The sequence below is a fragment of the Esox lucius genome, chromosome 11 (genome assembly GCF_011004845.1).
Source record: "Esox lucius isolate fEsoLuc1 chromosome 11, fEsoLuc1.pri, whole genome shotgun sequence".
In the NCBI taxonomy this organism is placed as follows: Eukaryota; Metazoa; Chordata; class Actinopteri; order Esociformes; family Esocidae; genus Esox; species Esox lucius.
Window position 1 is genome coordinate 48,696,350 of NC_047579.1, and position 23,282 is coordinate 48,719,631.

A 23,282-nucleotide genomic window follows, 5' to 3' on the forward strand; every position below is an offset into this window, starting at 1 on the left:
ATGGTTTAAAATCCTACAGCGCACGCAAGGTCCCCCTGCTCAAGCCAGCACATGTCCAGGCACATCTGAGGTTTGCCAATGACCATCTGGATGATCCAGAGGAGGAATGGGAGAAGGTCATGTTGTCTGATGAGACAAAAATAGAGATTTTTGGTCAAAACTCCACTCGCCGTGTTTGGAGGAAGAAGAAGGATGAGTACAACCCCAAGAACACCATCCCAACCGTGAAGCATGGAGGTGGAAACATCATTCTTTGGGGATGCTTTTCTGCAAAGGGGACAGGACAACTGCACCGTATTGAAGGGAGGATGGATGGGGCCATGTATCGCGAGATCTTGACCAACAACCTCCTTCCCTCAGTAAGAGCATTGCAGATGGGTCGTGGCTGGGTCTTTCAGCATGACAACGACCCGAAACACAGCCAGGGCAACTAAGGAGTGGCTCCGTAAGAAGCATCTCAAGGTCCTGGAGTGGTCTCCAGACCTGAACCCAATAGAAAATCTTTGGAGGGAGCAGTGAGTCCGTATTGCCCAGTGACAGCCCGAAACCTGAAAGATCTGGAGGTCTGTATGGAGGAGTGGGCCAAAATCCCTGCTGCAGTGTGTGCAAACCTGGTCAAGAACTACAGGAAATGTATGATCTCTGTAATTGCAAACAAATGTTTCTGTACCAAATATTAAGTACTTATTTTCTGATGTATCAAATAGTTATGTCATGCAATAAAATGCAAATTAATTACTTAAAAATCATACAATGTGATTTTCTGGATTTTTGTTTTAGATTCCATCACTCACAGTTGAACTGTACCTATGATAAGAATTACAGACTTCTACATGCTTCTGTAAGTGGAAAAACCTGCAAAATCGGCAGTGTATCAAATACTTGTTCTCCCCACTGTATGTATCTGGATTGACCACAGTCAGTCATTGATTGTCTTCTCCTTATGGTATAGTGCAACTGTTGCCATGATTGTAGGACAGAGTGGCTGTTGTATAAACCCTTGCCAAAGTCTTCAGATCAAATTGCCTTACAGTTACATCTCAAAAAGGGAATAGATTTATTTTCCTTCTGACCCACAGTCCCAAAAATGATAGAACATTTTCAGAATGAATACATTTACAACAAAGAAGTCTTGTTTGTGCATGGCTTTGCACCCCAGAGTTAAAATGATTGAAAGCACCAACTGGCAATTCTGATAGTACTGGTGACATGATTTGTTATTCCCAAATGACCTGTATTCACCAGCTTGCCAGAGGAGAGTTATTGAAAAAAAGTCATGGAGGGGTCTGGATGGAGGGCAGATACGCAAAGCCATGCACAATACGCCCACAAGATCAGACTGATTATTTCAAAGTCCAAATGTGGGTCAAGGAAATAAACAGACAGGGATTTTTAGACAAAGTAAATGATTTAAACTTCAAATTTAAAAGACGTAGAGATCTGAAAAACATATATTTTTTATTATACCAGTATTTATTGTTAAAATGGCTAATAACTGGTAAATAAATCATATTATACAATAATATACAACACTGCATACTGTATTTAATGTGACTTCATATACAAGTCAGTACATGTTATCTGTTATTATACTTGCAGTGCCTGTAGTCCCATACAACTGAAAGACATAGCTAATATTAAACCATTCTATTAATGCATGACAAAGCATTTGTTTCCTTGTTATAAAAAAATGAGTTGCTTCAGATGAGTATTTTGTTTGACGTTTGGATAATATTAATATCTTTCAATACAGATTCAGAAGCTTCTGTGGATGTGTGGATCACGTTCTGTGCATCTTTTTATGCTCTACACGCTCGATACGGAGTAGGCTGGTCATCCCCTTAACCTCCGTTACATATATGCTGCTGAGTTCATCGATGTAATTAGCCCATATCCCTGCATCTGAGATTTAACAGACAGAATTAAAACCAGCCCATTTGAAACATAACTTTGCTAAAACGTCTAACAAACATGTATGTTCTTTAACTTAGGGAATCCCCTGAAATGATGTCCCAGTAAGCCGTATTAGCAGTGGACTAGTGTTATTCATGTACTCACTATCAAATTGTGCCTACACCATGAATAAGCTAGGACAGCATAGGCCATGGGACACTTCAACAGCAGAAAGGTGAGTCGCAACCAGGCTACTCATAGACAAGCGTACAGAGAACAATATGCATAGAACGTGATGTGTTCTAGAGGTAAGTCAAAAGACAATTCTGCAGAAGGAAATGTGTACTGATGTATGAACATACACAAGAACAAATAGACTTGAATTACTTTACAATACCCACGGGAAAATGATAGGATTAAAGGATAATAAAGCCTTGTGTCCTAAATTAGGATGGATAATTTCACAGGGTAAACCCTTAATTTCAACCTTAGCATGCAGTGCACTCACATATTATTCCAGATATTTGTGAGAAAAGATGCATTTGTGGACTTTCTTTGAACCTCCCATTGGTCTGAATGTGTAATATGTTGTTCAGATGAGTATAATATGTTATCACTAACATACCTCAGGTAGCACTGAAATCCCAAGTTCAAAGGGGTGTGATGATGATATGGGGCACATATCTGCACATACGTGACACATTGCACAGTATTTGGGGATCAGTTTTGACTCAATCCAGTCAAAAATCGCACAATGCATCTTTAATTTATTTCAAACCTTTTATTTCAAACATTACTGTCACCCAATGACAGTAATTTAATGGCAGAAAGAACAGTTCTGAAAAAGTTCATTTTGCAAGCCAATGCATAGCACAAAGACTGCAGAGCTAGCGCGTTTTTCTAGTTAGCATTGGCTCGCAAAACAACTTCTATCTTACTGTACTGCATCCTGAACACTAGAACGGTTTCTACAAGTTTATCTGATATGTTACAGATATGTTACAACCTGCAAAAATGTGTACGATATACATCTAATTTGTAACAAACAAAAATTGTCTGCTCTAATAACTGCAGTGAAAAAAGTTAATATTCTGTTAATTTATACCAAAATAATCTTAACTGCTCATGTTTTTGTGACCAAAGGAACATTTGGATTAAAAACTCTTATTCTAAGAGACAATTGAGCCCACTAGGGCACATTTGGTAGTGCATGTTTGCAATGCCAAAAGGTTGCGGGTTTGATTCCTGTTGAGGCTACCCATATAAAATACATGCATGCATGACAGTGAGTAGCTTTGAATAAACATGTGTTTAAATGCTCAGAAGGAAGAGCTGACCAATCCATGGTCAACTCCTATACATTCTTTTTAAGAAAAGCTGCTTTTTAACATTAACTGATTCTAAAACTTTGATCACTGAATAAAAAAACAAACTAAGATTAGGTTTTCACTGAAGATGTCAATATTGTTTAGTTGAATAGACAAACAGACACAACACTTATTTGTCCCTTAAGTATTCACATAGTGTTTACATTATTTTGCAGACTTAAGTTTTATCCACTTATGCTTTATTTCCCTGCTTTATTAGTGTACCATTTATCTGGATATTCTGTCTTCTCAAAACAAAACATGTCCTTACATCCACTCAGCAACTCTGAGAATGACCACTGTGGTTTTGACAAACACCTTGGACTCAAATTCACTGTGTCCTTCCTTGTGGTTGTAGCTTACCATCTAGTGTGACTGTTGTACCATTGAAACACAGATTTGTGTCATGTCAACAGATTTTTCCATCCCAGAATGTATCAGCACCTTCATAGAGTCTGCTTATTATAGGGTTTATTTTTTACGAAGACTTTTCTTTAAACCCGTCATGTTTTTCGTAAGTTGGTAAAGCACGTTTTTTTATTTTTCTACTGGTTTTTCTGATGTTGCTCTCAGCTTGTGACTGAGAAACCCTATTGGAGAAATTCCTGTGGAAATGTAATATGGCTGGATCTACTAAACTCTTTCAGTATTCAGATTTAAAGGTCTTAATATTGAAAGCTTCTTCACGTTTCAAACTTTGATCTCCTCCTCCTCCTCAGGGAAGGCATAAGGGGCTTTTGACTGGCTATGGGGTGAGGAGGTGGAGGAGGCTGAATCACTGTGATTACTCCTGGAGAAAGAACCGCCTCCATAGTGGCGTGCCAGCACGTCAGCTGCCCTCTGGAACCTTTCAGCGTCCATCGCTGGTTCTTCACGTTTTGGGGACCCCATGTATGCGTCTGGTGTCTTAAGAGACCTCTCATCGGCTGACTCCAGGCTGCAAGAGTGCCCCATTTTGTTCACATTCACTTTAAGTGGCGTGCTTGACATGGAAGGATTTGATGAGCTTAACACGGGGCTTTGTACAGCCATCTCAAACACAGAGTTCTGCTCCTCCTCTTCCTCCTCCTCTTCCTCCAACTCCCAGTTATGATTGGTGAGACGACTGGGGCTGTCAATCATGCCTAGCACCTCACTCATGAGGGAGGGGCCAAGATCCACCGTAAAAGAGGTGAAGGAGTCAGAACGTGCCAGCGTGAAGTCGTCGTTGTCTGCGAGGGAGTTACGTCGGACATCCTGAGGGAACGGTCCAGCTCCGTCCTGCAGCTGTCTGTCGAGGCGTGAGTTGCGAGGCAGGGTGACGAAACCAGAACGCAGACCTGCAGACGGCAAATAGACCTGTTAATATTTCTAAAAACGGCGAGAAATATTAACGCCTTAGAAAAGTTGTTGTCTGTTACATATATTATTCAATTACCTCCATTAGCTCAAGATCAGCTGACGTTTAAGAGAAAACAACCCTTCAAAAATAGTCAGGGAGCATTGCAGTTTGTCTCATTGACCAGAGGGTGACAGTAACAAACTATTAGTGTTTAGTTGTTGCAGGGCACCAGCCCAAGCCACACACATTCCACGGTGCCATGACTTCACTGGCTCTGAATGCTCCCTGGACGGGGCGGGGTGGGGGTTACATGTCTAGTGGACAGTTCTCAGACGGTTCTCAAAGAAAAGTGAGAGAAAGCCGACCCAGAAAGAGATATACAGAGCACATAATTGAAACAGCAAGGTACTTCTGGGGAGCATAAAATAAATGATGAGAATGGAGAGGACAGATAGGAGAGCTGTGCATAGAAATCTAGATACATAAGAATGAGGTAATGCGTGTTTTAAAGTTCAGCTTGGTACAGTAATCGCTAACTGATATTCCTCAGGTATTCCTGGCTCTGTTTTGGTGCTCTTTATTTAGATGAATTCCATCTGAGTTGGTAACTGTACTGCAGGCTGGGGAAATTCCAGACGTCCCACATGTCGTGCTAATAACTTCTGCACACACGCAACTCACAAACACATTCGGTTTTGTGCGCCAGCAGTGATTTAAAAGGGGGATTATGAATGATGTGTTTACGAGAACACAAAATATTTTCAGGAAATGCCCTTTTGTTGTCCTTTTCTTCCCAGATGCGTGTGTTTGTGTTCAGAAGTGTAATTGTGCACAGGTGTTGCCTGGGTGATTCCAAATGGCTCAGAAAAAGCTATTTTGTTTTGATGGCTGTTCAGAGGAATGGGACGAGAGGATGACAACATGTGCTCGTGTGAGTGTGGGTCTCTATGTATGTATGTATGCGTGTGTGTATATGTTCGTGTGTGTCTGTATACATCTGTGTCCATGCATGCACGCAAAGGGGCAAAAGCCTGACACAAAGTGTGACACTTCAGACGTCTCCTCACCGTAGCTGCAGAGGGAACTATCCGGGGAGCTCACGGTGCTGGAGAACAGCTCTCTCTGGTAGCCATTGGTCAAGTCCACGTTCAGCTGGGGCAGTGAGATGGCGTTTTTGATGATGGGCGAGACCGGCGGCGGTGGAGGTGAAAGGTCCCGGGACCCGGCCCGGGAGCGGGGAACCTGGGTCCTGCGTACATGCATCAGGGTACGGGAGAAGAATCGGGTGGTCTTCGAGGTGCCGGAGGGTGAATCGGGGCTCACTGGCTCCCCGTTGCCCCCGTGGTTGCTCAGGAAGGAGGTGTCCCCAAACACGTCCCCACCCCGGCCCACATGCATGGTGTGACGAAAGTCACCGAGTGGCGGGCTGATCATGTCCACTGAGAGGTCACTTTTAAAGCGCCTCCTACTCTGAGAACCAGACACTAGGCCTTTAATCGCAGGCAGTTTACCAAGACTCATGGCAGCATAAACTGATGTATTTTTAAATGAAATAAATCTCTACAAAAAAATAAAATAATAATCCAGCAAGCGATCGGTCAAGATTTCCACTGTGGAATAAGTATTACAAAATTGTTGGTTTCCTTAAAATATTAAAATAGAAAGAGACAGACACCTGGTTGTTCTATGTGCTGACAATGTGTGTAGAATCCATTCTCCACAGGGAAGTGCCAGATTTTCACTGAACGCCTACCGATTTTTAGTTCAGTGATGGTTGTTGAGTCAGTCAACACTCATAGCTTTCTTATGGCCAATTCTGTGCTTCTGTTCAAAGAAATCTATGTCCCCAGCCTCAAAGAAATCCTGTCCTCTTTCCCAGGTGCTTTCAGTCATGATGAATAAAAAGACGGGAAAATTACACATCCGAAGGTTTCTGGTTTGACCATGGTCATGTTGTCTGAGAGTTTGGGATCCACAGTTTTTTCTACAGATGTCGGGTTTGTGAAAAGATATCCAGTTGCTAAATATGGACACAAAGGGGGAAAAAAATGAAAAAATGTGAGAGAATACCAAGAGATTCTTGTATTTCATCCGTGAGACATATCATTTCACTTGATTACATCTTTGCGGATAGAAAGTGTCTGACTTATTCTTAACCTTTGTTTCTGCCTGGGAACACAAACAATATAACAATCACGCTCTCTGTTGACAAGCTCATACTTTTGAACTTACCTAGAGCTAAATAAGTCTTAGACATATGAAACAATTTCTGTAATTATGTCATTCAAATGAACACTTCCCTCTCATCTACCTCCTTTCAAATAAACACTGCCGTTTTCTGTCAAGACCGGAAAGTCACTTAGCTACCTTTCTGCGTTAGCCATCGAAGGTCTTGTTTACAAAAGGTTAACGAACACCCCACCCGTCTAGACACTGTTCTATCTGGCAGAGGTTTACAAGGTCCTTGTAAAACAAGTATAAATATTAAAGTTTTTGCTAAACCGGGTTCAAATTCCTGCTGGCAGGGGCACAGTGAAATACATATGAGTTAGGCTGTCCTTCACTGTACATCTGGAAGCAGTTATTACGTGTGCCCTGCCCAACACACTTTGGAGTTTATAAAAAAACTTTTATTTAACTCCCACCAAGTGCTTCCTCTAACCACCACGATAGGCTCCCACAGCAAGACAATACAGTACACAACAACGCTCACCAACAATGTTACATTAGTTCTGGCTTGATGGTGAGTGACATCAGTTCTGGCTTGATGGTGAGTGGCGCAGCAGGCTGGCAATGCACCTACACGCGTGAGCACACTGCTCTCAAATACTGAACGACACACAATATAACAATCCCAAGTGACCACTCTGGGCCTTCCAGTTACAGGTATAGGTTTCTAGGCTGCCGCATTTTTCCTCAGTCTAGCCTCATTTCACTTTAGATAAGTATTTCTAGAAACCGGTTTGTAATCCTGTGCTTTGAAAGCAACCTCACCTTATTCACCCCTGTAATCCCAAAAAAGTATCTCCAACCTGTCGCTTTAGCCACTCAATCCATTTTGTGTTTTCTCAGAAGTTTGATCTTGAACGTACACTGGGGTGGTCATCTTTTAATCCCTTTTGAGAGCAGGCAGAAAGAGCAGGGGGTCCGATCATACAGGTTGTCCCCACTAAACAGCTTCATCCACGTGTGGCAGCATACAGTCCCAGGGACGTCCTGTCAGCTTATCTCCCTTCTCACAAGGCCCATTGTTCCCTCTTTCATCCAATTTACCACAGGCCCCAGGACTTCAGTAATTTTGGAGCAACAAGAACAAACGGCATGAAAAGGAAATAATGCTTTTTATAAAAGGCAATGAACTAAAGTGCTGTAATCCCTGTGACGGTTCTGTCTGCGTGCAGCAAGAAGATATCTTCCTCTGGGATTGGCTGTGTCCTGGATTAGCGTCTAATCCTTCCCTCCCTCCATTCCTCCCTCTCATCTGGGGTTCTCAGCCTCATCAATATTGTTTTTGGAGATACAGGTGGATGGTCCCTCTGTGAGTTCTCATTCAGACTATGTCAAGCCTCCCTGCAGAAGACTGCACAGAGAGACAATGTCAGAGTTAGAGAAAACACACATTAGGGCTCCCAGAAATTGGGTGGCACGGGTCAGGTTACTAAACACGTACATTAACATAATTAGCTAATTATTGTTTTCACTCAGTTTTGGCTTTAAGGTCAATTGCAATGGCCTACGGGTCAGTTATTTTCTTTGTTTTGTAAGTCAGTCATTTTCCACAGTAAGAGATCAACTCAAAACAGCAGAGATCCTTAATGTGATCCCAGTTTCTAAATGCATTATATCCCTTTTAATATAAGTAGATCTAATAAAGCTTAGATTCAAAGCCAATACAACATTGTACTTATTTAGTTGTCAGGGCTTAAAGCCTAAACAGACAGGCAGATTACAAAATGTCATAATTCTGAATTATACTGCTGAAATGTATCTCTGCTTTAACACTACTAACAACTGTGTTTTCCTGGTCATTGGCCTACTCTAGCTTGCCATGTTTTTGCTGCTTGCTGAGGAAGTGGATAACTAGCTAAGCTCTACGTGCTTTGGCTGACTGCTCCACGGCATCACTGGGGATTAGAGCCATGACTTGTCAGTGTGACCGCCAGGGTTTCTCAGTTGGTGGTGAGGGGGTCAGAGAAGAGGCACCTGGCGGCTACAGTTTGGGCTTAATAGGATAGTGAGCGAGGCTGTCTGAGGCAGAGTTTTGTGGGGGGAGGGTGTTTGTTTCCCGGCGCCTGTACTGATCTCTTAAATCATTAGCAATTCAATTAAGTGGATGATAAGTTGTGAGTTGGGCAAGTGGCAGGGAGGAGGGGCCAGTAGCGGCTGGTTGGTGGCCTGTTGGTGGGCTGTTGTGTCAACACCAGTCTGCGGTCAGGGATGGCTGTCCCTGGCTAGTTGACAGTCTCACTGTGAACATTAAGCACCTCTATGAGCTCACATTCGCTCAAACTACACTGTCCTTTTTAGGCTCTGTATTCCAGCACTTCAAATGATACCTTGACTATGGAGTTGAAGGGCAAAATATCACTGTTATAATTTTTTATCCATAGCAGATTGATGATTTACAAATGACAGTACATTGTGTACACCCCACCCAATCTTATGGCACAATTGGCTTCATCTGTTTCTTATTAAGCAGGTTAGTTACTTTGCATCATTTGTGCATGTACATGAGAGCCATCAATGATTCTGATCCCAGACAGATGAGGTTAAGACTAACCTACACCAGAGTGATGGAAAGAGAAAAGAAGGAAGAGAAAGAACTGATCCAAACCATATCATGTCATCTTTGAAAAATGTTGGAGTTAGTTTGGCTTGGTCATGTATGGCTGCCACAGGAAACGTCTTCATTGCTGATGTGACTGCTGATGGTAGTGGCAAAATGAATCTGAATTGTAAAGATCTTACTGAAATTTTAAGACCAAACTGTGTTGGCTCAAATACAACCAGCTACTTCTAAACTCTGCTTCATTATTTTCTTCTTCAATCAATTACCTAATCGAAATCAAATTGAGCATGTCTTTCAGATGATGAAGACAAGACTGGAGGCAAAAATGCCCTGAAACAAGCATAAACTAAAGATGGCTGCAGGTTGGGCCTATTTTATATCCAAAGTGCTGAAATATACAGCCCCACCCCACAAAAAAAAAGTCACTGTCCAGATACTTATGGAATTCACTGTAGGTCTCCAAATACTCTGGGACACTAAACTTTGCTATTTTCAATGGAACTTTATACCATGCTGAGCTACTACACTACACACCATAGTATTCATTCACTGTGCAGAGCTTACTACCCGTTTTATGTTGCAGGATATGTAGAATACCATGGTAACTTAATGTATTAATTTGAAATAATTTCATTTACATATGCTGGTCTGGTGTTGCAGTGCGGCTAACGGAGGTCGCCAGGTCCCTTGTTACGGTGTGTGTGTGTTAGAGAGAGAGAGAGAGAGAGAGAGAGAGAGAGAGAGAGAGAGATAGCAAGCGAGAGATAAGTATTCCTTTTTCACATGGCCTGTTGTAGCAGTTCAATTACTTAGCCAAAGCAATATTTAATTTCTGGGGAAACAAGTATTTCAACATTGGACAAATCAATGTAAAAAAGACGTACATACCTTCCCTAGAACTCCCTCTTCATTTACCATGTCCTCATGACCCTGTAAACCCAAACGAGGAAAGTTGTCAAAACAACAGTGAAGTAGAGATGAATTCTTCTACCATTTCAACAGCACGTTGAACCAAAGTATGTAAGAAATTGCTTGTTCTCTAAACCTCCACATAACAAACATCTAGATTTTGCAATAAGTTATTATTACTACTGACAATAATAAGTGAACCTCTGTGATGGCCAGTAGCAGCTGCTGCTCCTTGCTTCAGTTGATTCTCAAGTTTCTAGGAGGTAAGCCTCACTATATTGACTGGCCTGTAACGCTGGCTGTATCCCAATACATTTGTGTTTTGACACACGCAGTAGCCAATTGATTTCAAGGTTTCTATGTTTTAGTTTTGAATTGAAATGAATGATTTCTGCAAAAGTGGTACACCTGCTCAGAGGATAGAAGGTGGAACTCTAACCTTGAAACTTACCTAAAACCCAAAAGATCAAGTAAAAACAAGGAATTGATGCACAGTTGCTGGGACCAACTCCCTAGCTGAGAGTAGGTAGGCTATTTAACACTATTACGAATAATAATACCACTATAAAATAATAATAAAAGATAACAAACCTTAATTTCCTCAAATGTTATTCCATTACCAAATATTTTTTCATATAATTTTACATTAATTCTTAGTGTAACTACATGTTACCTCCTAATGAAAGCTACTTTCAGACATGTTATAAGACTGCATCTCAAGCAAAGTCCAATTTCTTAGAATCCTTAACTCCTGGCTCAGCATCTGAATGAGACAGAAATATGTTCCTTTGGCATTTAACAGCATTTCTCTTGCCTAATTCATCACAGATTCATGTAGTTATAAATTGGTATACATATCCCTCCCCAGCATTTGGTACCCCCTACAACTACAGCATTCACTAGAGGATGGTGAGAATGTATAGCGGTGTGAGAAGGGGTATGCATCATTGATAAAAATGTATGTTATGATATAATATACAGTACACTACTGGTTAGAAGTTTTATACCACCACAATTTTTCTTACAAACCTGCTGTTGGGAGCAGTGTTGGAAAGGACTGCATTATTACACCCTCTGCAGCATTATTTGGAAGTAGTATATTGCAATCATAATGGTGAGAAAAAGGCAATTAACAATGGACAGACCATTATAAAAAATGTAGGTCTTTCATTTAGGGAAATTGCTAAGAAAGCCAGTGTGTCAGTGAGTACAGTTTTCTACACCATCAAAAGGCATGTAGAAACTGGAGGAAACTGATGGGAAAAGGTCTGGCAGAGCCAAAGCCACAACATAATCAGAAGACAAGTTTCTGAGAGTCAACAGCTAGTGTGATACAGTAGGCAGCTCACAGGACAACAGCTTCCACCACAGCTTAAGATTGGTGGAAGTTAGCAAGTTTCAGTTTCAACTGTGAAGAGACGTCTTCGAGCTGCAGGCTTGACAGGTCCTGTAGCAGCAAGAAAGCCATTGCTCATTGGGCAAAATTAGAAGAAGAGGCCTTGGCCATGAAGCACCGTCATTGGACTGCTGAAAACTGAGAGAAAGTTGTATGGACAGATTAATTCAAATTTTAAATCATTGGTTTAGCATGCAGGGTTTTTGTACACCCTCGAATAGGCAAAAGGATGGTTCCTCAGCGTGTACCACCAACTGACAAACATAGTGGAGGAAGCGTGATGGTCTGGGGCTCTTTTGCCGGATCCAGAGTCAGCAATTTGTACAGAGTGAGCGGCACCCTGAACCAAAACGTCTACAACCGATATTTGCAGCACCACACAATACGCTAAGTTGCAGGCACGTGCACAGGTAAGGCTCAACCTGTACCGAGCACACGCCCCTTTGCTATCTAGTGCCCTTTCCAGTTGAGGAGTGACGCGCGTCAATCACTCCGATGGGCATGCATCATCCATTTTTTTACGCATCTCACTCACTCCAACACATCGTCTGTCTGTGTGAGCCGACAACTCCGCCCACTTTTTCAGATTCAGCACATGCCCCTCAAAAGGTCTGTGCACGGTACTGTTATGCTGTACACCTTGGTCAGGGGTTCATCCTAGAGTAAGATAATGACCCAAAACATATACGTAGGCTTCAAATCATGGACTGGCCAGCACAGACCCCAGACGTAGACCCGATTGATCTGGTTTGGGATGAAGTGGGCATAAGGGTGAAAGCAAGGCAACCTAGAAGTGCAACACATTTGTGGGAACTTCTGCAACGGGGATGGGGGGTACTTTACGAACAATATTTATTTCCATTGTAGAAAGAATGCCACGAGTGTGTTCAGTTGTCATGTCTGCAAAAGATTGCTACTCTGATGAGTCAAACATTTAAATACAATTTTGTTAAGCAAAACGATTCAATTTTTTTTTTGTCTCCAATTGTTTATTTGTTATATGCTTTAATTTCAGAGTACATTAAGACATAAAACTGTGTGAGTTTCTCTAAAAACTGGATGAATGGAGGTGTCCACAAACTTTTCACTGGTAGTGTATGTATATTTGGAGTGGGGTAGGTGGGTTGGGGTTCTGAAAGTACATTTTTCTTTGAAACCCTTTTGGTAATTGACATACACCAACTGAAGACTCCCAAAGCAATTGAAAACCCTACACTCTGCATTAGACTTGGTCCCATTCACATTATTTTATATTTTTCAATTTTGTTAGCATACAATATAGATCTATATTTGAATTATTTCATATAGTAATTTTAGTTAATCTTAGTTAATCAATAATGTACAATAAATGTTTCCCATCCACTACAAGTAATTAGCAATGACAGGGAAGGAGAAGGAAAACCTCAACACACAAACCCAACTAGATGGTCTACTCCCCAACAGAGATTGGATTTCCAGAACTATCCTTGTTGCTGATATACATGCACACACACACACACCCACACACCCATTGACACACGTTTGTCTTTCTATCCTGCTGGGGACCTGAGACCCAGAAATCCATGTTCCCTATTCCCTAGCCCTAAACCTAACTCTAACCCTTACTCTAACCTAAAACGAATTAACTTAACTTGTATGCTTACGCTTAACCTTGCCTTACTCTAACCTTAACTCAAACCTTAACTTAACTTTTATGCCTACACTTAACCTTGCCTTAACACCCAACCCTGAACCAAACCGTCAATGGCTGTACCTAAAAGTAACCACAATTCAAACACTAAGCCCAATTGAAAAAAATTCCGTAAAACTAAGCCCTATTTGACATCCCACTTTCCCTAGTGAGGACCAGACAAAAACCTTCTGGACACACGCAGAGTAAAAATTAATCCATTATATATGATGCTCCTAGATTTTCCAAAACGAATATGCTTTCTGTAATCAACTTGAAAGGATAATCATTAAAACAGGCTACAATGCATATAATTATGGTATTAGACTTTCCAGTGAAGTAGAGGAGCACATGCAGGCGCATGCGTCACCTTGCACTAGTCACATTGTCCCCACCACGCACATTTCCAATGCGCTCCAGTCACAGAACAGAAAGTCCGTCTACCCCGTTTTAGAAAATAACTATTCAACGTGAAAAACGAATTAACGTTATACAAACACTGGAGCCGATGTTACCAAGACAAATTAGCATCAGCTACTTTTGAACTAATGTTTCAATGTTTTGCATAACTGTTCGTTGTCCTAAAACGCCAATTTTATCAGCAGTTCTGAGTAAGATATTTAAAGTGTATTTATATAATTTTTTTTCTCCTGACAATCATGTAATAATCGTGAAATTGCAAACTTACCATACAATCAAATATTGCCTATCGTCCCGTGGTTAAAAAAGGAAAAGTGAAAATGTTGCCTACGGATTAAACGATTTTTTCCAGTTTTCTTTTCTTATGTATGTTTTTCGATGCAGTCAAATTTCTCCAGGAAAGTCCATGTAATTGTCTGTGCAGACGACTGATGCGCAGCTGTTTAGAAATTGTTTAGCTGGAACAAGGAGGCTATCAAAAGCGCCGGTGAAGTGGTGGGCGGCATTCTAAGAACGTGACAAATCAGTTTTCAAATGAGGACTTGAATGACACTTTCTGCACATTCACAATGAAAATAGTGGGAGGGGACTTGGATATAGTCACACATTTTTCTACAGTAATTGCGTCTTTTAATGTAAAAAAAAATTGGTGGGGCACAAACCATTTCAAAATATAGGATACATACCAGTAAAGCTACAAAACTCCCTCTTGCTATTGATGTGTTTATTTAACACATCAATAAACAGCGTGGCCCCACAAAACACTTTTAACGACTGAACTGCATGCTTCTACCAGGTGTTGTAGTACACACACTGGAGAGAGAGACCTTGTGTAAATGCTCTCCTTCTCCCTCACACACATGTACAATTACCACAGTCACATTTACAAACCTAAATTAGTAATACAACCAAGCTCAGAACCAATGTACTCTAGGGCCATACGCAAACAGCAATGAGCTCAACACCACTGAAGGCCACAACGAAGTAGAAAACCTTTTTGGGGATACAGATCCATTCTATGACAACAACCTTAATAGATAAGCATGGACACACTGACACTCGTAAATCGATCCAGCACAAAAATATGACCAATGCACGGTCCAGCACCACAAAGGCAGGATGATAAAATATGCTTTCACTCACCAAGGCTGAGGGCTCACTTGAAGAGAAAGGTTGCCTCTGGGCAAAATTTTCGATGACTTTGGGAATGTAGCTGCTGAATCAGCTGTCTTTCGATGGACAACATGGCCAATGCGTTGAATCGCGGCTGTCCCATGGTACTGCGAGTGAAGGTTTTTACCCTCTTCAAGGTGGAAAAGTTTCTCTCATCACAGGTGTTGTTATTATAATTTTCAGCAGAGTGACGACCTCAGCAAAAGCCTCCACTAGGTTGTTCTCATGGATGTATCTTAACAGGGACAGGGCCGTCCTACCAGTGTGAAGCTCAGTGTGGCGGTACAGAGTGGTCAGCTCAGACTTAAAACTTTTCCTCGTTTCCTAGAGGCCATAGTTTCATCGCACAGTCAAGCTCAGATGTAGGGAATGACAGGACAAATTGTGGGAAGAGTGAGCTGTCAACCAGCTTGGAACCGATCAGGTGGCAACTTTGTGAAAACCTCTGCTCCACCTGGGAGATAACTGTGTCACATGCCTCCTTCATCACCGGCGCTGTGTTGGTTACTCGTTGGCCTGGCTCGTCTGTTTCAATGGTGGCAGCCCATTCATCAGTTTGCTTCCGCATATTCTGGACACTCTTATTGAAACGGGTGAGCACACTGCTTATCCCAGATGCATCGATGCTCTGTTTTTGCAGAGTGTTGTATAAAACATCAACTTCTGGCACAAGGAAGAAAGAAAAAATCCAGCAGCTGCAGAATGGCTCGGCCCCGGAGTTTTTTTGACAGGCCATATGCCTCACTTATGGTGGGCTCATCCCATCCTGGTTGTGTGCGTATGTCCTCCATAGACAGGAGCAGCGCAGCGCGGTTTTCCCAAACTGCATTGACAGTTCTTTTAAAGTTCCATCGTACAGCGGATGGCCTTGGAATGCGTCTCTGTGTTGCCTCAGCAAGTGCTGCAACACGTTTTGGAGCGCCAGAGAAAAAGATGGCAAAAGCAGTTAAATCTGCAAAAAACACCTTCAGGATGCTCATCATTGCTAAACAAAGTTGCTGCAAGGTCAGGTTCAGCTGGTGAGCATAGCAGTGAACAAACTGGGCATGTGGGTATGTCTTTAGCGTCTGTACCCCTCGGACGTTTCCACTCATTAAAGCTGCATCATCATAAGTCTGAGCAATCAGCTTTTCTCCCAGCTTCAGTGGTTCCAGCACACCCTTGATGCTATTAGAGAGTCCGAGTCCAGTTTTATCTTTGTCTTCTACAAACTCAAAAAACCTCTCTGTCATTGTATTGTCAGGCAACATGTATCGCAACACAACCACCATTTGTGATTTACAGGAGATATCAGTTGTCTCATCTGCCTGTTTGGCAACAAATTATGTCTCGTCCTCTTGCTTGGCTATCTCCTCCCTCTACACTTCATACATACAGTCTAACAGTTCGTTTTGTACAGTGCTAGATGTCCTTTTGAAGATGGGCTGAGCGTCATAGTGCCTCTGAGGTCTCGAATCGCTCTCATACAGTCTCGAAAAAAGCATCTGAATATTCCAGGATTCAGGGAGTCCACAAACTCGTCATGCCCGGCAGTGCGGTTTCACATTGTCCACAAAGTTTAACACGTTATGATCCGACTGAGGACGTACCTGTTTTCCTCCACCAGTTTTTTATGCTGCTCAATGGAGCGCCTGTATGCACTGTCAACTTGGGCTGCGACATTTACCCTTCCAAGTAAGCCCAATTTCACAGCATTGTCCAGATGTTTTGTAATCCTCTCAGAAAGATGTTTCAAATCTTTGTAACCAGTCCTCGACCAAGTACCATCTCCACTAGCAGACATGGAAGACAGAAGAGTGCCTTCTTTTGTATGCTAACCGTTAGCCACCTTTTCTTCAAAAACCACTCCACGTTAAACCCGCGGTTACTTTTACAAGCAGTTTGAGTGATGACAATATCCCGTGGCTGATGGGCACCAAGTCGCTTTACTTCAAGTTTGTCCCCCAAATTAAGTGTTTCAAACCGGTGCTCAAGTATGAAATCCACTTTATTCATTTTCTCAAAGTTATCTGGCGTTTGTGAAGCTAACAAGCTAGATTAAGACAATCTACCCTCCTTGCTCTTCTTGCCGACTAATGTTGGCACCAGACAGACATACAGCCAATCAGGTCTGAAATACAAAATTAGGCTGTAGTGGGGCTACCGGCTGTCAGCCCCACTTGGCATCAAATTTGTGTGATCTACATTGATCACACTAACATTCTGAGCATGCCTATTAATATTTTCACACGTACAATGTACATGCATTGTGAGAGAGGGGCTAGCCCCACATTCACGCTTAGCCTATGGCCTAATACTCAAAACTTGAATCGGCAGAACGCAGTCTGAAACAGCAAGGCAGGGACCAATGAACATGAAATCAAATCCGAACACAAATTATATAGCAATTTAGGAAGACGCTATATTCATAGATAATAAATTATAGGAAGTAATCTTCGAGAAAAAAAAATACCATCATTCTGTTGCAGTTCTTTCTGTTGACAACAGGTGGGGCTGTGCCCCACCTGCCCCTAATGACCTGTCGCCCCTGGTAATTGCTATACTGTTACAGCAGCAAAACTTATAATAATTTAGTCAGTATTTTATTTTATTCTTCATCGCTAATGGAAAAAAATATTGTTAATCAAAGTTGGCTTTAAGTTCAGTTAATACTCTTTATGTAGTTTTTATTTTTTTCCAGCATTATTGATGTCTGCAAACTATCCCAGCCAGGAAGGGCTTGGACAAGTGAATATAAGAGCCTATTAGATGAAGACAGCGCAGGCCCTAGCCTTTTGGGTGTCCATAAGCAATTTTGTGTTTTAGAGTTACGTAGTTGACCTGTATCAATCAATCAAATTAATTCATGAAAACCTTTTCACATCAGCAGTTGTCGCAAAGTGCTTATATATATATACCCAGAATAAAACCACAAAGAGCAAGCAACAACAAGTGGCTAGAATTATCTCCCTAGTAGGGTTAGAACCTAGAAATAAACCCAGAGAGAATGCAGACTCTGATGGGTAGCCTACTACTTCTTTAGCCAAAGTTTAGAAAAGGAAAGACGACTTCCTTTCTTTACCACTCCTAATATGTCTGTCTTTTCCACAAAACTCAAATTTGCCACCAAACAGTTTTACAAATTCCAAAGTGGTTATTGATTGGACTAATCTTGTCTTGGGCTGTTTTTCAAACAATCGGGTTGTAAACAGGAAGTCAGGCAGTTCTGAAGTAGCTGGGGGTCACCAGGCACCAGGTCAAGTATATTCCTGTACGTAAATCACCTTACTACTGGGCTGAAGTTAGGAGGTTGGAAGAAAAGAGATGGATGTCAGATACTGAATACACTCTAAAACTAGAACAAGGAGGCACAGTTTGGAAACCTTATTTATTTTCATTATACAACCCTCTCTCAGTCATTTTCCTCCCTCTAAACTGCTTTTTTTTGGTATTTCCTCCCTCAAAGTTGCCCACTCCACTCTACCAAGGAAAATATTACAGGGCTGAAGTTCTGGACCCCGGACAGAAAATGGTCCGTAAGGTTAAACCCTCTCTCTTTTATTCTTTCTCCCTCACACATTTACTCATACATAGCATTTCTTCATCATACACACATTTGCCATTTTGCACCACTCTTTCTGTTTTTTGTACCCACTCAATCTCTTACTATTCTTTTGATTATCCTTTCTTACAAGTTTCTAGGATCACATGCTAAAAGCCAGGATATCATTAGTTATTCTTTGATTATTATTTAATATTGATATGTTCAAATAACTCATACACACTAATATGGTATAATATGCTGTCTTTATGTTCCTAGGTGTTAGTTTTTTGAAAGTAGCTTGGTACTGCTTAGATCTTTCAAGTTCAACTCTGCACCTCTGAGCCAGTTCCATTCCGTTTTTTCATTGCATCCAAAGGTTCAAATGTGAGTATAATCTAATATAGAAAATTAAACAGTTATATCTCATGTAAACGGCATGTGCATTATCTCATTTATACAAATAACCTTACAGCAAAAAACCATTAATAGATACAACATTTTAACAGCTATTACTAACTTGGCTGTTTACTGAAGAAAATGGAACCACATGGATTACTGTTTCTCTTGACATAGGGTTGCATTTCGTTGTACTGTACTCGTACTGTTCAATAATTGTGAAGTTGAATCTAATCTAATCTAATATAGAGTTATCTTAGTGAGGACCCATTTAACATCTAGTTGACAAAAAGTGGATTTATCGGTAGAAAATCAAATACGTTTGAACATAGAATGCCTCAATGGCTGTGTTTAGACATGCAGCCAAATTCGGATCTATTTTTTAATAACAGCTTTATTTTGGACTTCGTCGTTGTGCTACCCTGTGAACCCTTTCATTCCATTACGTAGCTTTATTCACTCTTTCTTTCCATGCTGTCTCAATTTCATAATCATTCTTCCTTCTCCGTGTGGAGACTGATGTTCTACAGCAGCTGTCCTCATAGATATCTGTAAAACCTCATCATCATAAACGTCCATTCATTCACCCACTCCTCTTCTTACTACTCCTTCCATCTCTCCATCACTCACTCCAGGTCTCTGCGTTTCCTATAAATTACCCTTCATTTCCCACTGATCTCTTACTTTCCAGTCAACTATGGAAGCCTCCCATCAGCCTCATTATATGCTGTTCTCCAGCTACCAGGCCTTCCAAAACGGGCAACTAAAACCTTAGGTTCAACCACAAATCCCAGAAGCCTCAGTGCAAAATAAAATCTGAATTGATGATCTAAGGATGGGGGAAAAAAACATCCCAAAAACTGTGAGGAGAGAAACATTCTGTTAAATATATGTTTTCCTTCTCCTGGGGCACACCACCCTAATTGCACCTAAGTTTTTGCTGTAAATAAGAATGTGAAAATTGAAGTGAAAAGCTGTGGAGAAATCTGAAAACATCAGCATCAGAGGAAACTTTCAAATCTTGGAAAACTGGAGCAGTTCCAATGAGAAGTGTTCCAAACTGACAGTAAAGATGTTCAGAAGCTCATCCATGGCTATAGGAAGCATTCGATTGCAGATATTTTGGCCAAAAGCTGTGCAACCAAATATCAAGTCATTTTGTTATTGCCATTTCTGTTCGTTCTCTGATTTAAAGTGATATATTTGTTTCTGAAACAAAAGTTATAATATGTCATATTAACAGTTAAATATAGAATTATGGAAACCAAATAGTTTGGTCGATATCAATGTCTTTTTTCAAGAATTATATTTGAAGAAAGTGTAATGGTATGAATCATGGTATGCCCATGACTATATATTCAAGGAGTGTAACAATACCAATTCCCCACACTGCCAGAGCAAAAAAAATTGCTGTGGTGAAAATTCCATAATTATTCACACTTTTAAACAGACACTAGAGGGGTTAGCTTTTCCTAGGGACATTTTCATTAGATTTTGATATTCACTTTGACACATTTTTTAATGTAAGTGGCTCACTGTTATATTCAGCCTTGACTGTGCTTTCATTGGAGTTGAGCACAAAACATATATTTATAAATATAGGTATTGCCACCGTTAATGCATTTTTGTGCGTTAATGCATTTTTGAGCGTCCCATGCGCAGCTTTCATGCAGAAGAATGTAAATTGTCTGCCAGTATTTTCTTATAACATTCTGCATTCATCTTGCCATCAATTTTCACAAGATTCTCTGTGCCTTTAGAGCTCACACACCCCCAAAACATCAGTGAGTCACCACCATGCATCACAGTGGGGATGGTATTCTGTTCACTGTAGGCCTTGTTGAAACCTCTCCAAACATAGCGCTTATGGTTGTGATCATAAAGTTTTATTTTGGTCTCGTCACTCCAAATTACTGTGTGCCAGAAGCTGTGAGGTGTGTCAAGGTGTTGTCAGGCCTATTGTAAGCGGCCTTTTTGTGGCATTGGCGCAGTAAAGGCTTCTTTCTGGCAACGCGTCCATGCAGCTCATTTTTTGTTCAAGAATCATCGTATTGTGCTCCTTGAAACAACCACACCTACTATTTCCAGAGCTTCCTGTATTTCTCCTGAGGTTATCTGTGGGTTTTTCTTTGTATCCCGAACAATTCTCAACAATTCTCAACAATCCCAAATTTTCCACTTCTTAATAAGTGATTGAACAGTACTGACTGGCATTTGCAAGGCTTGGATATATTTTTATATTCTTTTCCATCTTTATAAAGTTCCATTACCTTGTTACGCAGGTCTTTTGACAGTTCTTTTCTGCTCCCCATAGCTCAGTATCTAGCCTGCTCAGTGCATCAATATGAGAACTAACAAACTCATTGACTATTTATACACAGACACTATTTGCAATTAAAAAAGCCACAGGTGTGGGAAATTCACCTTTAATTGCCATTTCACCTGTGTGTATAACCTTGTGTGTCTGTAACAAGGCCAAACATTCAAGGGTATGTAAACTTTTGATCAGGGCCATTTGGGTGATTTCTGTTATCATTATGATTTAAAAAGGAGTCAAACAACTTTGTGATAATAAATGGCTTCATATGATCACTATCCTTAAATCCTTACAGTTTCTTTGCATGATTAATCATATTTTCAAAATCAATGCCAAAATTTACAATTTGTGCCAGGGTATGCAAACTTATGAGCACAACTGTAGAATATAATGCATTTCTTTAAATACATTTGTTAAAATAATGTATCTTCGTGCAGTATTCAGATATGTAGAATTTTCTCTCTGCTTTGTGATAAAATGAATAAACATGCATGAAAAATAAGATTAACTATAAGAACAAATTTGCAGAAAACATACTTAAACTACAAAATGTTTACCACTCCCATATTACCTGGCAAGCATATGTAGAAAAGAAATTTATTTTCATTCTTATTTGTTCATTATCCTATTAGAAGGGATTTGTACTCTGTATGTCTGATCAATTACACATATGCTGAAAAACTAGTCTCTCTCTCTGTCTCCAACTTATAAGGCCAGTATCTTGTGTTCAGGGGCAGTGATGAATGGAATGTCGGCACATGTGTGAGTTTAATTTGACTTGTCCATGAGTTCTACATGTGCCAGTATAATATAACGTGTAATTACTATTGAATACTAATTTTTGTGTCATTATTTATAATGTTGAGCTGAGCACCATTGAAACATATCCCATGAAGTGTGTGAATGGGAAGGGGGGGTAACAAATTAACTATGTGATCATGTGTCATCTGACACCATGAGGAGAAGACAGAGGCAGCCTGGGAACAGCAGATCAGTTTCACACCAGAAGACTCTGGTTCAGAGAATGTGGTGAATTTGACTGTGTTACACACTCACACACGTACGTTCACACACACGCACACACATGCACACATTGGCCTGGGAGCAGTCACAACTGCTTAAAATGATAGATTCCCCCCACAAAGTCGTTGCTATTGAGCGTTGAATATAGGTTTTTCTTTTCAACTGATTTGCTTTGATAGCCTCAGAATGATCCTGTTGTTAACTCTGTTGAGGTTCAGCCCAAACTTGAGTGGGTTCTGAGCAGGATTCACGCCAGCCAGCCAACAAGCTGGCCTGATGAAGAGGACAGCTGGAGCTCAGCACAAAAGTCACATCCAAAAGAAAAGCTTAGAATTCTGTCAACAAGTGTTAAATATTTTTCTGGGGACCCACCACAAAATGGTGGAATGAGGGACTCGACGGAGGCAGAGAGAATAAAAGACGAGAGAAACAAGAAGAGCCAAAAGACATGCATAAAAAGAGGATGAACGGACATGGAAATGTGGAAGGCAGCAGATGAAGAGAGAGCAGAGAGGAGGAGAGCCCTTGGGTATGTCTGGAAGGAGGAAAGAGAGGGATGTAGAGGGGAAGGAGGGCCAGTAAAACAGGAGTAGAAGTCTTTCAGACAGAAAAAATTCTCCTCAGGAAATTACTTTCACACAGATTTTATAGTGTGCCAAGAAACATTTAACTCTTTTCACAATCTTCAACCCTTTTTTTCAGTAGGGTACAGTATATGGCTTAAGAGCCAACAGAAAAAACTTACTTAATTGTAAGAAATGCCTTTTTTGTTAGTTGATTTAGGAGTGACTTCTTAATTTGTCTTGTTGTAAAGATGTTGTTAATGTGTGATGTTGAGTTGCTTTTTTTTTCTCACACTTTTCTTAAGTTCTTAATGTACATAAAAATACACTCCATTGTTACACTCCCTGAATACTGGACAATACATTTATTTCCCAGTAGACACAAACTTGAATCAAAATTGTTTAGTTAGTTAGTTTTCTAAACTTGTAGTATTCATGGCAAGGCAAGCCTGGCTGGATTTTGTTAGTTATTTACACTCAGACAAGCCAGGCTCCAAGAAAAAGGTGACTAAGGGGATTGTAA

At 40.8% G+C, this 23,282-nt stretch overlaps 1 protein-coding gene across 5 annotated transcripts; it reads right to left on the bottom strand.

Moving 5' to 3' along the window:
- Positions 1-2,659: 2,659 nt before the first annotated feature.
- cdc42ep1b (CDC42 effector protein (Rho GTPase binding) 1b) lies at positions 2,660-14,265 on the bottom strand. Of its 5 annotated transcripts, none has more exons than XM_010896727.3 (5): positions 14,033-14,265; positions 10,259-10,300; positions 7,614-8,161; positions 5,649-6,601; positions 2,660-4,579 (listed from the first exon to the last, which is right to left on the bottom strand). In XM_010896727.3, exons 4-5 carry the CDS (start codon positions 6,100-6,102, stop codon positions 3,951-3,953), a joined length of 1,083 nt encoding a protein of 360 aa, XP_010895029.2. In that variant the 5' UTR covers positions 6,103-6,601; positions 7,614-8,161; positions 10,259-10,300; positions 14,033-14,265; the 3' UTR covers positions 2,660-3,950. The 5 variants fall into 5 exon arrangements, with proteins under 5 accessions (XP_010895029.2, XP_010895026.2, XP_019906085.2 ...); XM_010896724.3 differs by having other exon boundaries at positions 7,576-8,161; XM_020050526.2 differs by having other exon boundaries at positions 7,295-8,161.
- Between the last annotated feature and the right edge of the window lie 9,017 nt (positions 14,266-23,282).